At 56.5% G+C, this 17765-nt stretch overlaps 5 protein-coding genes across 5 annotated transcripts; all 5 read left to right on the forward strand.

The window, feature by feature from the left end:
- The first annotated feature begins 3283 nt into the window (after nt 1-3283).
- Nucleotides 3284-4345, forward strand: B0T26DRAFT_435261 (uncharacterized protein). Its single transcript, XM_060435007.1, has 2 exons — nt 3284-3470; nt 3835-4345. Exons 1-2 carry the CDS (start codon nt 3425-3427, stop codon nt 4173-4175), a joined length of 387 nt encoding a protein of 128 aa, XP_060293592.1. The 5' UTR covers nt 3284-3424; the 3' UTR covers nt 4176-4345.
- A 22-nt stretch (nt 4346-4367) lies between these two features.
- Nucleotides 4368-6347, forward strand: B0T26DRAFT_755371 (uncharacterized protein; the record flags this gene model as incomplete). Its single annotated transcript, XM_060445954.1, has 2 exons — nt 4368-4872; nt 4939-6347. The coding sequence occupies 2 exons, from the start codon at nt 4368-4370 to the stop codon at nt 6345-6347; spliced, it is 1914 nt and encodes a 637-aa protein (XP_060293593.1).
- Nucleotides 6348-8506: 2159 nt separating this feature from the next.
- On the forward strand, nt 8507-9870 carry B0T26DRAFT_652181 (glycoside hydrolase family 16 protein; the record flags this gene model as incomplete). The annotated part of the gene is made up of 2 exons (XM_060438343.1): nt 8507-9554; nt 9722-9870. 2 exons carry the CDS (start codon nt 8507-8509, stop codon nt 9868-9870), a joined length of 1197 nt encoding a protein of 398 aa, XP_060293594.1.
- Nucleotides 9871-13143: 3273 nt separating this feature from the next.
- Nucleotides 13144-13693, forward strand: B0T26DRAFT_679584 (uncharacterized protein; the record flags this gene model as incomplete). The annotated part of the gene is made up of 2 exons (XM_060440369.1): nt 13144-13162; nt 13407-13693. 2 exons carry the CDS (start codon nt 13144-13146, stop codon nt 13691-13693), a joined length of 306 nt encoding a protein of 101 aa, XP_060293595.1.
- A 959-nt stretch (nt 13694-14652) lies between these two features.
- B0T26DRAFT_624098 (heterokaryon incompatibility protein-domain-containing protein) lies at nt 14653-16689 on the forward strand (the record flags this gene model as incomplete). Its single annotated transcript, XM_060436132.1, has 2 exons — nt 14653-15286; nt 15353-16689. Coding segments are annotated over 2 exons (1971 nt in total), but the record flags the coding sequence as incomplete, so codon positions are not given.
- Nucleotides 16690-17765: the final 1076 nt, after the last annotated feature.

Consider the following 17765-nt stretch of genomic DNA (forward strand, 5'->3'; position numbering starts at 1 on the left):
CTGGGAGGAGGGGGGCCTCAGACCGGTTCTTTTTTTGACTTTTTTCTCCGGCGCGAGAAAACTTTTTGGAGGCTTGGCACCCGTCCCCGCTCCAAGCTCGCCAAGGGAGCTACGCCGCATAAGTGGGGCCGTCCGTGCGCAGATACTCGACACCCCGCTCTCCCAAGACCGCCACCGTGAGTTCCCAGGACCCACAGTTCTTTATGAAGCACGCCCCACTGTCATTTTGCCGTAGTGGTGGGGTGCCGCGTGCAAATATTCAGGATGAGAGACCATCAGTTCGACTCTTCGGCGCACGTTGCGTTTTTTTTAACTTCCGCTTTTCGCTTCCTTTTAATTTGCATTTTACTTTCGCTTGAACACCTCAGCTTTGTGTCTTCTCAATTAACGCAATAAGCTCTTCTATTACCGTACATGTTTTATTGCGTGTAAACGTTGTAGAAACACGAAGCCGGGAAACGCGCGACGAGAGACGACTTCCAACCGAATTGCACAACGTAGGCCTCGACGCCTTCGACACCGCGATGCGAGATTAAGGCAACCACCAGCTTGGCTTTTGCAGCAGCTTATAGATTCTGCACCGGGGGTTTTGCACCGCACACGATTGACGGGGCGCGTGGGCTGGAAGCGTCGAAGCCATGTTCTATTTGTCTCGAAGTTCAACACTGGCCAACTCTTCGCCCGCTTTGGCAACAGCAACAACTGCGGAGAAGCCACAGCTTTGTAGCAACCTTTGGGGAAGTTGTCGAGGATTGCTCAAAGGTTGACTTGGGCGCTATCGATCGACATTATGGCCAAGACATATGGGATCCATCTACATTCATGCGGTCGGGTTTCTTTCGGAAGAGGCTTGCTGTCTCTGCACTGCAGAGCTCCGTCAGCGTCAGGGTCCGGGAAATGTCGTCCAAAAAGAGCTTGTCAGCATGATTGCAGACTGACAGACGGCGGCGAGACCATGCGTGTCAGCTTACCACGACGACTGACGAGTGTTGGGATGGACCATTGCAAGGATCCCAGAGGTATGTGCATACAACACTGTGGCTAACTCCCTAAGGCACAGTTAGACATGGTTGAAGATATGGCACATGTGACGGCGTTTAGCAACACCCACTACCGCTGCACCACACCTTCCAAAAGGATGCCAGAATTACAAGCCGTCAGGCTGCAATTCTATAGTGGGTTATAGTATGGTCACGCATCCGTAGGGCCTCAGCGCCTACCGCCGTGCCGTGACAGCACACATAATGTCTCTACCACGTTCTGTGACACCACCATGAAGCCTGATTTACCGATTAATGGCGGTGGGTAGGCCTGGACGTTGAGTTGCGATTCGGGAAGCCGACTTTGGCTACGCTGTTTCACTGGGCACAGACCATATCATGGCAAGGCTCTCTGGACCTATTTTTTTTTCCTGTCCTGGTCCGTTCTTGCCTGCCTCCTAGCTTCCCCGAAGTGGATCTTGGGCAAGATACAGCAAGGGCATGTGTGTCGAAATCGTTTGGCCTGCTGGCCTGATCTGCCAGGCGGAGCCAAACGGCACACTCGAGTCCATTGGAGTCCACTCGAGCCGATTGAGGTTGGTGAAAAGGTGCCACGAAGCTGCATTGATCCTGGATGCTCGGAACTGGCCCAAGGCAAATCAGCGCTCGAGGGTCCCCGTTCGCAGACCACCTTCCATATCGGTACTCACATTTACGTAAATAAATATTTCACGACGGAGTCCCGTCAAGACTTTCCAATAGTATTGCGGCGCTGACTCGTAAGTTGTGAAGACGTCCCGTTCCGATTCCTCTCCGTACGCCGACCTGTTTCGTCATCCGCAGGGCGCTTGCATGCGCAACGGCGTCTCAGGGCCTGGGTTAGGGCACACTTCCGGTTTAGGTTTGTCAGAGCCGGATGAAATGCTGGCCGAGCCAAAGGGAAAAGTCGGTGAGCAGAACGGAGCTCAAGCAATGGGGGCGAGAAAGGCTTGGGAAGAGGGCTCGCGGGTCGCCAGCAAGCATTGTAGTAATGGGGCGGCCCAACGAAGCAACCCGCAACTATTGGCGCGCATGGCGCGCACCGAATCCGACACTCTGGACCGGAACGGAGCGTATCTTAGTCCAAGACGGCACGATCTGCGCCGAGCTGCGGCGTCCACAACCGTCTAGGTCTCCTCCAACTAACTATCTGCATCCCGCGGTGCGCATCCGATCAGGCGAGCCAGTGCCACAACGAAGAAGGACCACCAACTAACGAAATGCCCTCCGGATCAGGCTGACCGTGCCATGCAAACGGGGTTCTGAGATGTGGCCTTGTCCCCAAGCGGAAGTTGAACTGGCCATGGTTCCACTCCAAGTTACCAACTATGCCGCCTCATGATGCAAAATTAGCCTGGCGTGCAGTTGAGGGCGGTTGTGGGAAACCAACAAATCGGCCGTCGAGTCGAAATATTTCCTGTGGAATTGAACCTTCTGCCACAGCCTCTTCACTCGTACGATTACAGAGGGAACATATCTGACTAATTGCAGATTCGGTAGAAGGTAGGTGTGGATGTGATGTGATGTCCTTTGTAAATGTCAAAGTATCGAGTCGACGATGCACTTCGTACAACCTGCTTTTAGACTCTCGTAGATCCAAAATATTGAGCTGTAGCGCTATCGGAAAGGGTGTTTCGACAAAAAAGATCAGTTGTGTGTATCGCAAAATCGCCTGGTTTTCCGCATACAGAGTCACTTTTGGAGGAAAGGTGTAAGCCACGGCTCCAGGGAGGGAAAGACGGCGGTTCCTCTTGCTGCCCAACACAGGACGCTCCCGAGATCGACAACGTCGCTTCCAGTGTCTGGAAACGCGACCAGGTCAACGCACAGCAAAGTCGCAAACCCAGCGGCAGTTGGTTACCCTGGATATACGCCCCCCCTCCATTAACCAGCACGAGGCTTTCGGCAGCAGCGGGTGCGGGTGGTGCAGGTGGGGTCGGGGTGGTTGCACGGCCGAGTATCCGAAGCACCACCTTCTGTTATGTGCTGTGCCCTGGCCTCTCCACCCATCTCCCTGTAAGATGAGCGAGGCCCGCGCTCCAGAGTATAAAAGGCAGTGCGGGTCGCATGTCAACGGTAGCAGTCCAGATCTCACCAAGATCCGGATGCGCCTTCCGCATTAACCCGTCATTTGGCCCATAGTGCTAGCAGCGGCAAATTACAGCGTGCTAGGCGAATTTATACGAATGTCGGCAGTAGCGTTCAGGGCCGCCGAGGCCTGTCACAGCGCGCCCAGCATCGCCTAGAACGTGGCTAGCGTGGGTCACCCCGCAAAAGATGGAAAGGGAAAAAAAAAACTTTCAGGCTACAGGCTGCGTGTCCCCGCCAGGACAAGCTTGAACTTCTCTTCCTGGCCGTTTCCCGGACTGTAAGGTAACGTGTCTGCGGGTTCCGAGCTTCTGCTTATGGGCGATGATCCGCATTGTTTCGCAGCTTCCCGAATCGTCGATGGTTGCGAGCAGGCAGGCGCTCAGCACTCCACGGGGGCGACGGGGGCGCCTCCACTGGACCAAGCACTGAACCCCGCCGAGATCGGAAGCTGCCGAGGGATCAATGGATGGGTTTTGGATTTGCCCGATTGGCCGTAAGCAGGCGTGCCTTCCTCAACAACAGCACTGCAAGCACTGAGAGGCTGGTGGGTTCTGGGCAGACTCGCAGACTGGAAGGCACCACCGGGCTGCACTGGACTGGACCTGCGCACCACCCACGTCACCTGGTCGTCGCAGCCCGCCTGCGCCTCGGGCAGTTAGGTGCTGGTCTGAGCGCTGTGCCAACCTGGCTACCTCAGGGCACCCATGTTCCATCCTCTGCCAAGGTGATGCGATGCGGCTCCTACGGCGGGGACGGCGCACGCTCTGGCATCTGCATCTGCATCTGCCGCAAACCACCCCCCGGGCCTTTCTTATATCACATCGCATAGCATCGAAAACGCCACGGGACCCGAGAGGAGGAGCAAGCTCTGGAGACACGACTAGTCGGCGTTGTTCGAGTTTGCACGAGTTGCGACGCCGACGACACCCAAACCGAGCTGGCTCTGCCCTTCGCTGCCCTGCCCAGCCCAGCCCTGCACTCCCCCGCCGCCCGCCCAACAGACTCGACACGCTAGAACGGACGACGTGCTCCGTGATCCAGCCAAGCCCAGACGATAGAGATTAGACGAGACGAGGTCCAAAGTGCCTGCGCACACACAACACATCCACGCACGCACGCACGCCCGTACTATCGAGCGCGCGCCCTTGCATTGCCGTGTTCGTCTGCCGATTCGTCGCTGGTGTCCATGCCTGTCCTGCGCTGTGCCCGTCGTCCATACCCCGCGCCGTTATTCCCCTATCGTCGGGTTGAGCCTGAATGGCCTCGTTGCCCGTGGCCGACACCCCCGGCCCGTTGCTAGAGGTCGTCCCGGCTCCGCAATCCTTGTCAGCGCCAGCGCCAACGCCAACGCCCGCCCATGCTGCCTCGGTCCGTCCCTCGCTCGAGCGTCTGCCGAACGAGCTGCTAGAGCCCATCGCTGCCGGGCTGGTCCCCGCTTCTCCGCTGACGACGCGCTTCGCGCTCCGTCCTACGGGAACATGGGAGTTCCGGGATGCACACCACCAATGGGCTGACTGGCTCGCCGGCCACAACGAACTGCTTGCATTTGCCCAGACATCGCAGCGCATGGCCGCCATCGCCAAGCCTCTGCTGTACCGCACTATCGTCATACACAACGAGCATACCCTCGTCACCCTCTTTCTGCGCCTAAGCCGCCGCCCAGAGATCAAGCCGTGGATTCGCGAAATCACATGTCTCGTCAATGTAGCTGGCGTTCTGACCCTCGAAGAGGTGCATCGCGAGTGGGAGAGGCAGACTGGAGGTAGGACCCATCGGTAGCCCACCGACTTAAGGCGACCTTCTGTTAACCCAGGCCACGGCCGCTCAGTGAAATGGCAGCCCATGCCTGGCGGCACCGATGCTACCATCGCCCTCGATCTGCTCAGGGCCATCCTCCTTAACGCCCCCAATTTGGAGGACCTTCTCATTGCCTTTCCCGACCACGAGCTTGCTGAAATCGACCCGTCATCGGCGGGCACCGACTTCTTGATGCCCACGTTCCGATATGCCCTGCTCCGCTACATAACAGAGGCATATCCGGCTGCCTTCACCGACGCCGTTGCGCGCTTCTTCCCCTTTGAGTTCATGAAGAACTTGAAATCGTTGCGCATCTACTGCCACAGAGAGGAGGGGGATCGTGATCTGTCCTTCTCACGCCTGCTCGCAGACTACGCCATTTCTGCTTTGCCTCTGCTGACGAACCTTAAAACGCTCGAGCTGTGTTGTTCCTCAGCCGGGAACCTCATCGCCGGAAACGACCAAATACCGCCTCTCCCAGGAATAGAGAATCTTCGGCTCTACGGTAGCCACATCCACGAACCGAGACTGGTAGCCCTGTGTCTCGCTTGCGTTAATCTTCAGAGCCTCCTCGTGCACTTCGAAGCAAGCTCTACTGACGAGGAGAGAGATGCTCTTCCTGACGGCAAGACATTGAACGATGCACTTGTTGGCCTGGCTGGCTCGTTGCGGACGCTAGAGCTGGTTGCCCTCTCTGAAGGGCACTACTTGACCCGTGGTAGGGAGCGACCGCGCAAGCCGGAAAACCACCGCCTCACATGTATTCCCGAGCTTAGGTGTCTCGAGAACCTGACGCTAGATTACCGGGGCATCTTTGGCACACTTGGCATCCTTGAAGAGGACGACGGCGAGAGGTTGTGCCATCTCCTGCCCTCCTCTCTCCGGCACTTCACCCTTGTGTGCGAGTGGGGCACTGCCAAGGACTGGAAGCAGAGCTACCTGGCCAACTTGACCATGGTGCTGTACGGAGTTGAGTGTCTCTGTGCCACCCAGTCCCCGCGGCTATCCAGCATCTCTCTTGCCATTCACTCTTGGCCTGCGAAAAGCAGGTTTCACAGGCGCTTCGAGAGGGAGGTCCTGGAAGCGAGACAACGCTGTGCGAGGGCAGGAACCCGGTTCAGGACCTTTGACCTGTTGCCATGCTACCAGGACGAGGACGAAATGGAGCCTGCCGAGGAGGGTGATCTTGAAGATGAGGAAGGGGGCGCCGAGGATGAGTTTGATGACGTGGCTGACGAGGACGAGATTGAGCTCGAAGAAGAAGACGAGGCGTCCGAGTACTACTTCTCGGGCGACGAGGAGTCGGATCCCGAGAGGGAAGCACGGCGGCCTCCCACGTTCGACGTGTTCCTCGAGCGTCTTGGCGAGGACCACGGCCACAGCCTGGACGAGCTCTTCTATGCCTACCACGAAGACAGGTGGGACGAGTATCTCTTCTGAGCAGGACGCTGGCAGGACGCTGGCAGAACGCTAGCAGGATGCTGGCAGGACGCTGGCAGGACTCTTGCAGGACGCTGGCAGGACTCTGGCAGGACGCTGGCAAGGTGTCAATAAGTGTGGCAACCCGCCCTTGTCGTCCTCGTCAGTTGCTGCTTGACCCTTGGCGGCGCTCGTCTCTTGAATTTTGCCAGAGTGTCAGCGAGTCGTGGTGGTCGAGGTCTTGCCACTGAGTGACTGGAATCAGCTGACTTTTAACTTAGTCCTGATTTTAATCCCTTGGCTATATCTCCACCACCTATACGCAGACTCGCATGCAATTTGGGGGGAGGGGGGCGAGCGGTAGCCGGTGAGCTGCAGATAGATGAGCTTGGAGGCTTCCTCAGAGGTACAGTCTCAAAGTAAGGACGAAAACCAGAGGCTCGACTGTGCCGGTCTCCGACCCGTGCTTCAGCTTTGTGTCACGTTGTCCACGTTCCAGCTCCTTCTCATCGCAAGTTATGCTCAATATCATTCTCGAGACGCCTCCAATCTCATAAGTGCCGAAGGTAGAGGCAGCTGCATCGGGCTCAACAAGATGGGTCTCTGTTCCAACAAACCCGAGGGTAGCTTCTATGTCATCTTCACTAGGTGTGGCCGCACTCATAGTGGAATGTTAGGCTGCCAGGGACAGGGTTTGATTAATCAAAGACGGATTTTGACAACCCAAAGCCTACCGAATATCTATTCGATCCCATATCGCCACCTTGCCGTGGTCGTTAATGCCCTTTTAGGATCATCTGCGGGAGCCATATCGCCATTCGGAGATTAAATCGCATTCGGCCGTTGATCAGGAAAAGTTTGGAGCTTGGCAGGACCCAGAAGAAGCTGCACCATGCCCCTGAGACGTTGTCCGATGGCGTGAGAATAAAAGGTTGATTACGCAGCGAGTCGATTCAAGGGCGAATTGGGAAAACATGCCGACCTTTGATCCTTTTCGGCACCTCACAGCGATGCAACGGTGAATCAATGGTTGCACTCTCGGGTGTTACCTGATTTTTTGACTTATACCATCCTTGCCTGGCTGGCAAGCCGTCGTGCTTCGACGTCGAGACGACATAGGACGGGATTCTATGTCGCAAATGAGGCCGCAAAGTTGGGGATCATTCGGCCCAATTTAGCTCTTGGCTACCCGTTCCGGCAGACACGTTTCGTTCCTGGGCAGCAGGTTCGGTCTAGGTCGTGCGGCCGAGATAATTAAATCCCGTGTCGGCTGAGAAGGTGGAGCAGGGACAGGGCAGGCTGGCTCAAGAAGCTTCTCGATTGATGCCATTTCCGTCCAATAGCCATAGCGGGCGCTGCTCGTCTGTAGACTAGCCAGCTCCCGTTATAGTCACGCACCACTCTTTTTCCTGTTCCTATCCGTTTCAACGGCCGCTCGCTTCGGTTCCCCGCTTATGCACCCCAGTCGATATGGATCGTGACATATCGGCGGGTAAATCTGGGCTGGGGTGCTCTGGGCGAAAGACTCTGCTGCCAGAACTTCCGAGCAAACCAGAAGCGGCCGGTTCGACCTCTCGCCCCAGCAGCCCGTCCCACCAGGTGACTGCCGACGAGGCCAGCGGAGGACCCGCTCCATCAGCAATTCTCTAGTCGTCCTTTTTGCCGCGGCCCTGATGACGACGAGCCCCTGTTAATTACGCCCGCTATAGCCAACGCCGTTTCTGTTGCTAATTTTCGTCTCGTATGAGCATTCTGCTTATCCTTTCCAGCACTCGTGCCCTCTGGGCGTGGTGGCAGCCATAGTGGTCCAGAGCAGACCCGCCCCTATTGTTGTTCGTCGTGGCCCTGGATTTTGGAAGGAAATGAAAGGCTTGATATTGCCTCCTCCCCACATTCCTGTCCACCGCACGCCTCCCCCAGATATTATTCCCCGTCTTCCGCTCTCCCCAGTGCTGAGCAGGGTGGTGAGAGGGGTGTTTAGAAATATGTAGTCGTGCAGAACCAACAAGGGTCCTCGTCTGCGCAGCCACGCCGTCTTTCACATCGTGAAGGCCTCAAAGACGCCAGGTCTACTCTCTTTTCTGACTCTGGTTCGGTTCCGTTTGGGTTGCCCTTTTGCTGTCTGTCTCCCCGACTAGTCCTGCAGCAGTCCAGCAGTGGGCAAGATAGCTAAGGCCATGATGATCGACCGGACTCTGCGGCCACTTGCGCTGCTGGTGGCAGCGGCCTCGCTTGTCGCCGTCGCCCGGGGGGCCTACCCCTTGACGACCGACTCCAACTGCCACTGCTACAAGACCAACGCAACATCGGCTAACTACTTTGCCCACCACAACTTCTTTGACTTCCGCTCGCTCGCCCAGTATGCCAGGGTGCCGAAGCCGCTCGACAGCTTCGAGGCCAATGCGGCGGCGCCGCCAGTAGCGGCCTTCTTCACGTCGGCGCAATGGGCGGGCGCGTGGGACATCCAGAACTGGAACAATACGGCGCAGCTGGCCATGAACAAGTCGGACATCAGCGACGCGACGGTCAAGATGGTCAACAGCCCCAACAACATCTACATTGAGCGCAACACGGACCCGGGCAACAACGGGCAGTCGACGTGGATGACGATGCGTACGGTGCGGCACTCGACGTTCCAGAGCTCGAGCGAGATCGAGTCGCACAGCACAGGGTACCAGTTTGTGTCGATACGCATGTATGCGCGCACCAAGGGCGCCAAGGGCGCCGTGACGGCCATGTTCACGTACCGGCCGCCGCCGACGCCGACCAATATCTCGCTCGTGCAGGAGGCCGACCTCGAGATCCGCACGCAGGACCCGCCCGTGTACGTGCAGTACACGAACCAGCCGTCGTGGAACAGCACCAGCGACATCCCCGACGCGACGCGCAACGTGTCGCTGCCGGGCGGCCGCCGCTGGAGCGACTGGGCCTACTACCGCATGGACTGGACGCCCGGCAGCAGCACGTGGTACGTCAACGGGCAGCTGGCCAGCACCATCTCGTTCCAGGCCCCGCGCGACCCGGCCCAGGTCATGTTCAACTCGTGGAGCGACGGTGGCTCGTGGTCCGGCCACATGCCCCTCAACTCCGAGGCCTACCTGCAGATGCAGTGGATCGAGATGGTATACAACAACACGGACCCCGGCGCCGTCAAGACGGGCAAATGCATCAACGTGTGCAGCATCGACGAGACCACAAAGATTGGCCAGCCCGTGCTCATCACCGGCGGTACGAGAAAGACCCTCCAGCCCCCGCACCCATTCCTCCTCTTCCTCCTTGTCACCTTTCTTTTGCTCGTCCCCTCTTCTTTCTCGTCGTTATGAACCACACCCCCCCACAACCCCCGGAACCCTCGGCTAACGGCCATCGCTTCGCTCGCGAAACAGGTCAGCAAGTCCCGCCGCCGCCCGCGCCCGCCCAGCCCGGCGCCTGCGCCGCCGCCAGGTACGCGCAGTGCGCCGGCAAGAACTGGAACGGCTGCAGCACGTGCGCCGCCGGCACCACGTGCAAGTTCCAGAACGACTACTACTCGCAGTGTCTGTAGCAATGCGGCTAAACCGCTGGGTTGGGCTGGTTTGTATTTTGTTGGCGTACTCTCTTTTTTTCTAACACCTTGTGTGCACGTACTTAAGTGGCACCTCTTCGCGGGGGCTTGTTTTGTTGTTTGATGCTAGTGAATTAGCCAGCAAAGCGAGGGGCTTTCTTCCTTCACCCCTGGTGTTTCGTTTTCTTTTCATCTTATCTTGCCAACGGCGGGCTGTGTTTCGCGTGTCTGTTCTGTTTTGTTGGCTGTCTGTCAGAAAGAAACTTGCATTGTTTGTGCGTTCGGCTAAGGGGCAGGGAAAAATTGGAGTTATTCAGATATCTGGAAGGGGCAACACTCGTCTGACAATGGTTGCGGTTTTCCCTGTTTATAGTCTTGTGTGCTGGTTGCGGGAGAGCGAAGTGGGCAAGGTAGTCGGTGCCATTTGGGAAGGGGGATGTGAACTTAGCTGATCAGAACAATGGTCAAGATGGAGAGAATTCTAGAGCCGAGGAAGGCGACGCTCTGTTCGGGGATGTTGATTTGACTTTGGGTCGTGGCGAAGTTGACAAGTACATAATTCATTGTTTGATGTGATGTGAAACATTAATAGGGGTAACTACTCAACCTTTTGGGGCCTGGCTTCCTAAGTGCCGTGCTCCCTCTTTTCTTATCGCTTACCACTAAATTCAACGTGTGGCCAACTAGTGGGCTTTATATAGTCTTGGAAATATCCAGCATTTGACAATGCTGGTATGATAATCTAGAGAGCTGCCCTAATATCTCTGCAGCTGTCAGCTCATTCAAGGTCTAGCATTGCAGATGCTGCAGCCTTGGGGCCCGGATAAAGCTAAGCAAGCGCCCAACACCATTTTGGAACATTTCGGTTCATCTTCCATCATCTTTAGATTCCTATTCTATTCCGACCCAGAGGCTCAAGTTTATTTCATTTGAGCTTTGATCTACGCACCCAGCTCTTTTTCATCGCACCTACATGTGGGTCCCTGGCAACTGCTGGCAGTTGAGATACCCAAACCCTAATTTAGGCCGGTAAAATCCTGAATTACCCTCCAGCGGCCCATGTGCTTACCATCTAGCCCCCCGCCCAGGTCAACAAGGTTGAAGCTGTCAAAATAACCAGCTCTTTGGGCACCTGCAAAGGGCAACTCTGGGGCCTAGATTTGTACGTAAAATTGCCAAAGATCATGGTAGACCGCCAACGGGCTATGTAGTCTATTGAATAAGGTTTTGTTAGCATGGTGATGTATTTCCGTAATGTTGAGTTTAGGTAAGGAGATTAAAGTCTACCTGGCTGCTATAGACTTTAAATCACTAACTGCGCGTAAGAAGCCCGGCATATGAAAGTCCAAATAGTATCATTTTAGCTTTAACAGGCTTCCTTGGTGCCCGGTAGGTCTTTGGGTAGCCGCCACGGAATACACCATTTTACAATACAAAGAGCGGCCCTTACCTCGGTAGTCCCTTGAAGGACCTACATGTAGGTGCAATGAAAAAGTAGGCGGGTGCGTGAATCAAAGCCTCTTTCATTTAGGCACCATGCGCGTCATCGACACGTCAACTCTTGCCCTCGTGGAGTACATGGGCGACGTTCCCGCGGGCAACTACGCCATCCTTTCACGGCGAGGTTACCTGCCAGTTACCTGCCAGGACTGGGCGGATTAGAGCGTGGCATCGCAAAAGAAGGGCTACAGCAAGATCGAGGGAGCCTGTCGTCAGGCGCGCTAAGATGGCCACGACTTTCTCTAGGTCGACACAAACTGCATCGACAAGACTAACTACAGCGAACTCTCCGAGGCCATCAATTCCATGTTCAGGTGGTATCGAAATGCTACCATCTACTACGTCTACCCTGTGGATGTCTTGGTGCTACCGAGGAGGCTCTGGCCAAGGGCCGATTGTTCACGAGGGGCTTGACGCTCCAGGGGCTCCTGGCCCCATCCGAAGTCAGCTTTTATGCCGCAGACTAGTCCTTTATCGGATCTAAGGTCTCTCTCGGCGACGAGATATCTAGTATCGTAGGTATCTATCCGGAATATATTAATTTCGGAGCGCCGTAGTAGTTCAACCCCGGGCTTCCTCTTTACGATACCAGTATCGCAATAAGGATGTCGTGGCTCGGGCGGAGAACTACGTCCAAGATCAAAGATGTAGCCCACTATATGCCGGATATCTTCGACGTTAATATGCCCTTAATCTACGACAAAGACCCTAAGGCCTTCTAGAGGCCTTAGTACGAGATTATTAAGTTCTCTAACGATTATTTTATATTATAATAGAACTCGTCGCCTAGGAACCCCGACGGAAGTGTTATTACGCCAGCTCCCGTAGCCTTCCTCGACGCGTTAGGCTTAAGAAGGTCTACGGAAAGGACTCGGCCCTCGCCCTTTAGGCTCACCAATACTGGCCTCTCGTGTTACGTCAGTAGAGCAGAGACCTTCTAGGCCACATTTAGCCCACTGTAGATAGCTTCCTTTAGCAGAAATCATCCTCTTTTCTTTTTTACTTTTCGATGCCCGATGGCCTCAATAATGGTAGCTGCGATTCTTTTCGAATCGCAGGGACCTACATACTATACAATTAAGCTCGCTGCGGCGCCGAGATTACGCTTGATGGCCTAACAGCAAGCTCATCGTCAAGACTTCCGCGCGCAACAGCACAACAGAAACGTGTCCAATTTCCCTGACAACATCTCCCACATTCGTTAATCACTGTACTACATCCCTGCACAACTCTGCAATCAGCAAATCATCACCCTCGCTCACTGCGACTCTCTGCCTACCGCTGCGAGGACCCAGTACTCCGAACTATCAATTGGACCCTTTTGGCGCCCAGAATTTGGAAGATCACTAGACCCGTCCCAACGACGTGCCGCTAATTACGGCAGGTAACGGTATATAGATCGCCAACATCAATCACGACCTAGTACGTAGGTTAAAGATACTAGTCGAGAAACATAGATACTAGGACAGAATAGGCACTATCAATATGAACGAGGATGAATACATGCGGATCGACCTCGTTAACAACTAGCAGAATACCCGAATAGGTGCTGAGCCCTACCTACAGAAGGTGGTGTGGGGCCTGGTTAAAATTTTGGGTATAGCACCCACAACACCAACCACAGCAGCATCGCCAACCTGATTGGAATCCAAGACAGCTCACTAGCAAAATCGAGATAGTTCACCAGCAAAATCGAGACAGTTCACCAGCAACATCGACACAGTTCACCAGCAACATCGACATAATTCATCAGCAATATAGTTTTCGCCAACCATGACGCAAATTTTACCAAGTATGCGGTGCATTCTTAGCCCACCGTACCTATCACGTTATTATTAGCGCGTACCTTCCATTTCAAACCGGTGTAACCATTTAGGGACCTACATACGGCATTAAGGAAAGCATTGACCGCAATATTGGAATACTCAATATAAGCAAAGACGACAAACTAGTAGTAGCGGTAATAAAAGCCAGCATCAAGGCACAGGAGAAGGACCTGAAAAAAATACATCATGCTGCTAAAGACCCTTGACGAGGAACCGAGGAAACACGGTCACGCAGACAGGACGACCCCCAGCTCATCGCACGCATAGAGAAGGCAGAGAAGCAGGTAGAGGACCTCGGTCAGCAAGTGGAAAATCTCAAGAACCAAATGCCGGAGTTCGACAACCTCAAGCGATATATGAAGGAAGTTGATAAGACACTGGAGAAAGTTACCTCCGAGGTGAATAAGAAGAGGAAATTGGAGGAGATCGAGGATAAGAAAAGAGAATTGACGAGAAATTTCAAGGAACTAGACGAGGAGGAATTGAGCAACAGATAGTCCGAGATAAGAGGACTATTGAGGACGAGATCATTTTGAAACAATTCCCATAAAGGGATACCTGGCAACAAGAAGCTCACGGGAATTGTTATTGTGATCTCACGGAGGAAGATCTCATCAGGAAGCTATTGCACAGCCTGCCTGAGGGCAGGCAGGGATTTTGAAGAAGGGCAGTTGTTTAGCACAGAGACCATCCTTGCTGACCAAGACATTAATGCACAGGACAATTGTATGTACCGAACACAGGGCTGCTGTCCGATCTCTCGACGGAAATGACGGAAAGTCTCCGCTCCAAGTACCTACTCCTGGAATTCGTCATAGAGCCACATGACGATAGGGCCAGGGATTCCTCTCGTGTAGAAACCAACGACGCTCGGCAAAACGCCACTATGGTAAGCGGTCAGAGAGCCTGCAAAAATGTTTCCTGAACAGGAAAATAAAAGCGATGTCTCCGTTTATTTCCTAGGCACATCAAGTCTCCAAGGCATAGAAGAGGCTTGCAGCCACCTTCAAAACGTTTGGGCATGCGATGCATGCACAACACAGGGTTCCGGGCATCAAGACCTTGCAGGGCACGTAGAAAGGGCTGAGGTCATGTCCGGGTAGGTCGTCGATGCGCGGATGAGCGCCTCCCGTGCGGGAGTGGCTCCCGTAGCTGGTTCTGGTGGCGTTCTTAGCCCTTCGGTGATAGGGTCGATGGTGAAGATGGCTGTTTTAGCTTGTTGCCGACTTCGTGGGTCCCGGGACGGTAGCTTCTATGCGGGAAGCTTGGCGGCGCCGGGGGGATGTTCCTCCGCAAGCTGACTACTGCCCAGACTCTCATAAGTTCACCGGTTGATAAATCCTCATATTTCCCAGGACACAACTGCAACCCTAAGTTGGGGCAGCCCTGGCCCCTTTCCTTAACTATCCTCGGTCTACGCAAGTCTTCACCCTCATCATCTGCGGCCGTGGCTATGGCGGCCGGTTTGTGCAGCGTGTGCAGGGCGATCCCGTGGGTTGAGCTCCAGCCCGAGGACGTGGCGCGGGCGGCCACGCCGCACCACAGGACGCGGAAGGCGCTCGAGGCGTCGGCCCAGCGGTGCCCAATGTGCCGCATGGTGCTGAAGGCGGCCCTCTCGAGCTTCAGAGACACGCGCGGGGTGCGCAACGGGCGGGGGTACTGGCGGCAATTCGATGCAGTACGCCTCGTCGACACGAACCTGACAGCCCGCGACATCTCGTACCAGAAGGAGCTCGGCGCGTGCATGCCCGTCACGGCCACTGAATTCAAGGGCCCCAACCCGGGCGGCCGCGCCGTCATCGCGGCCACGGGCGCGCCCAACCCCGACGGCGAGCATGTCGAGGACAAGGAGCTGAAGCTCGAGGGGCTGCGTATCGACGACCCGCCCGACGACATGCCCGTGTGTGTGTTTGGAAACTTCTGGGCCGAGCGTGAGAAGGAGGTCAACCAGCCCAACGACGTGTCACATCTGCGTCTCGTGGGCGTCGGTGCCCGGTTTGCAAAGTCTGCGAGCCTGTTTGATGTCTACGGGGTGAGACCTGACCAGGTCAAGCTGTGTGGAAGCTCCATTGGCCTCTGCACCGACGACGGTTAGTACCAGACGACCCAACTCGCCACAACTGTGGTGGCAGCCGCCTTGGCTGACCTTGACTTAGACACTAGCTTTGCCAGCTTCATCCCAGGCCGGCTGAGGGAGCTGCACTCAGACTCGGACACGGCCTTTCGGCGGGTGGAGAAATGGATCAGCGACTGCAGCTCCAAACACGCCTTTTGTGGTGCGCCAAAGCTCAACCCCGACCTCCCGCGGCGCGTCATCGACGTGACGGCCTACGACCGCGGCGTGTGTCTGCTCGAGACGGCGGGCCAGCGGGGCCGGTACGTGGCGCTGAGCCACTGCTGGGGCACGTCGTCGCGGCTGATGGCGACGCGCGAGTCCATCGACGACCTCAAGGAGGGCATCGCCACTTCCTTCCTGCCCAAGACCTTCCAGGACGCCATCAAGATCACGCGCCGCCTCGGGCTCAAGTACCTGTGGATCGACTGCCTCTGCATCGTGCAGGACGACCTGGCCGACTGGGACGTCGAGGCCGCCAACATGGCATACATCTATCGCAACGCCTACGTCACCGTCGCCGCCGCCGCGTCGACCGACAGCTACTACGGCTGCTTCCCCAAGCGCGCCAAGGACAGCTACGTGTCGCCGGGCACGCGCTCGCTGGGCTACGCCACGCCGCGCGAGGCCTCGGGCGAACGGCGCTATACTATGGCCTTTACGTACTCGACCGACGGGGCCAAGAAGCCGTCGTCGGTGCACTTCCTGGAGGACGAGTGGCTGCCAGGGTCTTCGTTCCACACGCCGCAGCGCACGGCCATCGGCAGCTTCGGGCGGCGCTTCGATCCCATCGCCGGCGAGCCGCTGTCGTCGCGCGGGTGGACGCTGCAGGAGCGTATGCTATCACCTCGCATCGTACATTACGCGGGAGACCAGCTGTACTACGAGTGCGAGACGGGCATGTGGTCCGAGGACGGCTTCGTGTTCAGCGACATCTACTTCAGCCTGCAGCACCTGCTGCGCACGCAGCTGATCGCGCGCGAGGACCACGGCATCCCGCGCGCTAGCGGCATCAGCTTCATTGTCGGGCGGCACACGGCCACCAGCGGCCGACGCTGGGAGGGTGGCTGGATCTCGCTCGTCGAGACGTACTCGCGCATGCGCCTCACCGTAGCCGACGACAAGCTGCCGGCCATCGCCGGCGTGGCCACCGTCATCGCTACCGAGACGGGCGACTCGTACTTTGCCGGCCTGTGGGCCGCCCACATCCACGAGGACTTGTGCTGGAGGGTCTGCTGCTACAACGAGTACTTTGACCGCGACGCCAAGGGCATGCAGACGGTACCGAAGAGGGGCGCGAGGGTCGGCGCGGCGACGAGGCCCAAAGACTACCGCGCCCCGACTTGGTCGTGGGCCAGCCTCGACGCGCCCATCAAGTACATACCCCTGAGCTACAGCAACCTCGTCGCCACGGTGACCGGGATTGGCACCACGCCGAAAAGGGCCGACGATCTGCGGAGAGTTGGGAGGCTCAAATACGGGAGGATAGACATACGCGTGAGCATAACTTTGTTCCCGTTCTTTCTTTTTTCTCTTCGTCTCGTCTTCTCTCATCTTTCCATCTTTAAGCCCGGCTTCTCACCTGTCTCCCCCAGGCCCCCATATACGAGATCAAGCGGCACACGCCCAAGAAGGCATGGGACCGCCACGGGATCCCGGTGAGCATCGACCTGGAGGACGGGCGCGGGGTGTCGGTCGGGGAGCTGCACGCCGACCTACCAGACGAGGACCAGGCGTCGCTGTTCCCGTGCTACGCCGTGTTCCTCGACGCGGCGCACGCGCTAGTGGTGCGGCCCAACAAGGCCGAGCTGCAGACGTACGTCGACCCGCTCGGCAAGGACGTCTCGGAGCACCTCCTCACCACTCCCGACGTCAACCGCAACGTCCGCGAGAACCCGGCGCTCAAGGGCATGGGCTTCAAGGCGCTGGCCGATGTGGTGCGCGTCGGCTTGGCGGTGTTTGTCAAGAACCCGCCCGATGTGAACAAGGATGGGCCGCAGGATGGCGAGGACGAGGACGAGAAAGAGCCGAGAAAGTGGGACGAAGAGCGCGACGGGAAGCTCACGCTGGACAAGATCCTCCACGTCTCGGGCGACGGCTCGTGGGGGCCTGTCACTAAGGACGATCCCTGGGTGTGGGTTACCATTGTTTGACTGTCGGCGGCTGGTGTGGTTCAATGTATGTATCTGAGGCTTGCCATGACACTTGGGCGGCCTTTCGGTCACACTTATGTCTTTGTTTCGAGACTAGTATAGTCAGTACAGGTCGGATATGATTGCCCCGCCAAGAGCGATGCTCCTATCTGTCGTAGTCGCCACAAAAACGATCGGGATTAAGCCCAAAGTAAACAACCGCGAGGATCGGCAAGCCGCGGACAACTAGCAAGTCGGACTGTGCCACCTTGAACCCCGGTTGCGAGCGTAGCGAAGCACATGGCGGCGATCCCGAGCCAGTGT

This window comes from Lasiosphaeria miniovina (genome assembly GCF_030549165.1).
Source record: "Lasiosphaeria miniovina strain SMH2392-1A chromosome Unknown B0T26scaffold_6, whole genome shotgun sequence".
Lineage (NCBI taxonomy): Eukaryota > Fungi > Ascomycota > Sordariomycetes > Sordariales > Lasiosphaeriaceae > Lasiosphaeria > Lasiosphaeria miniovina.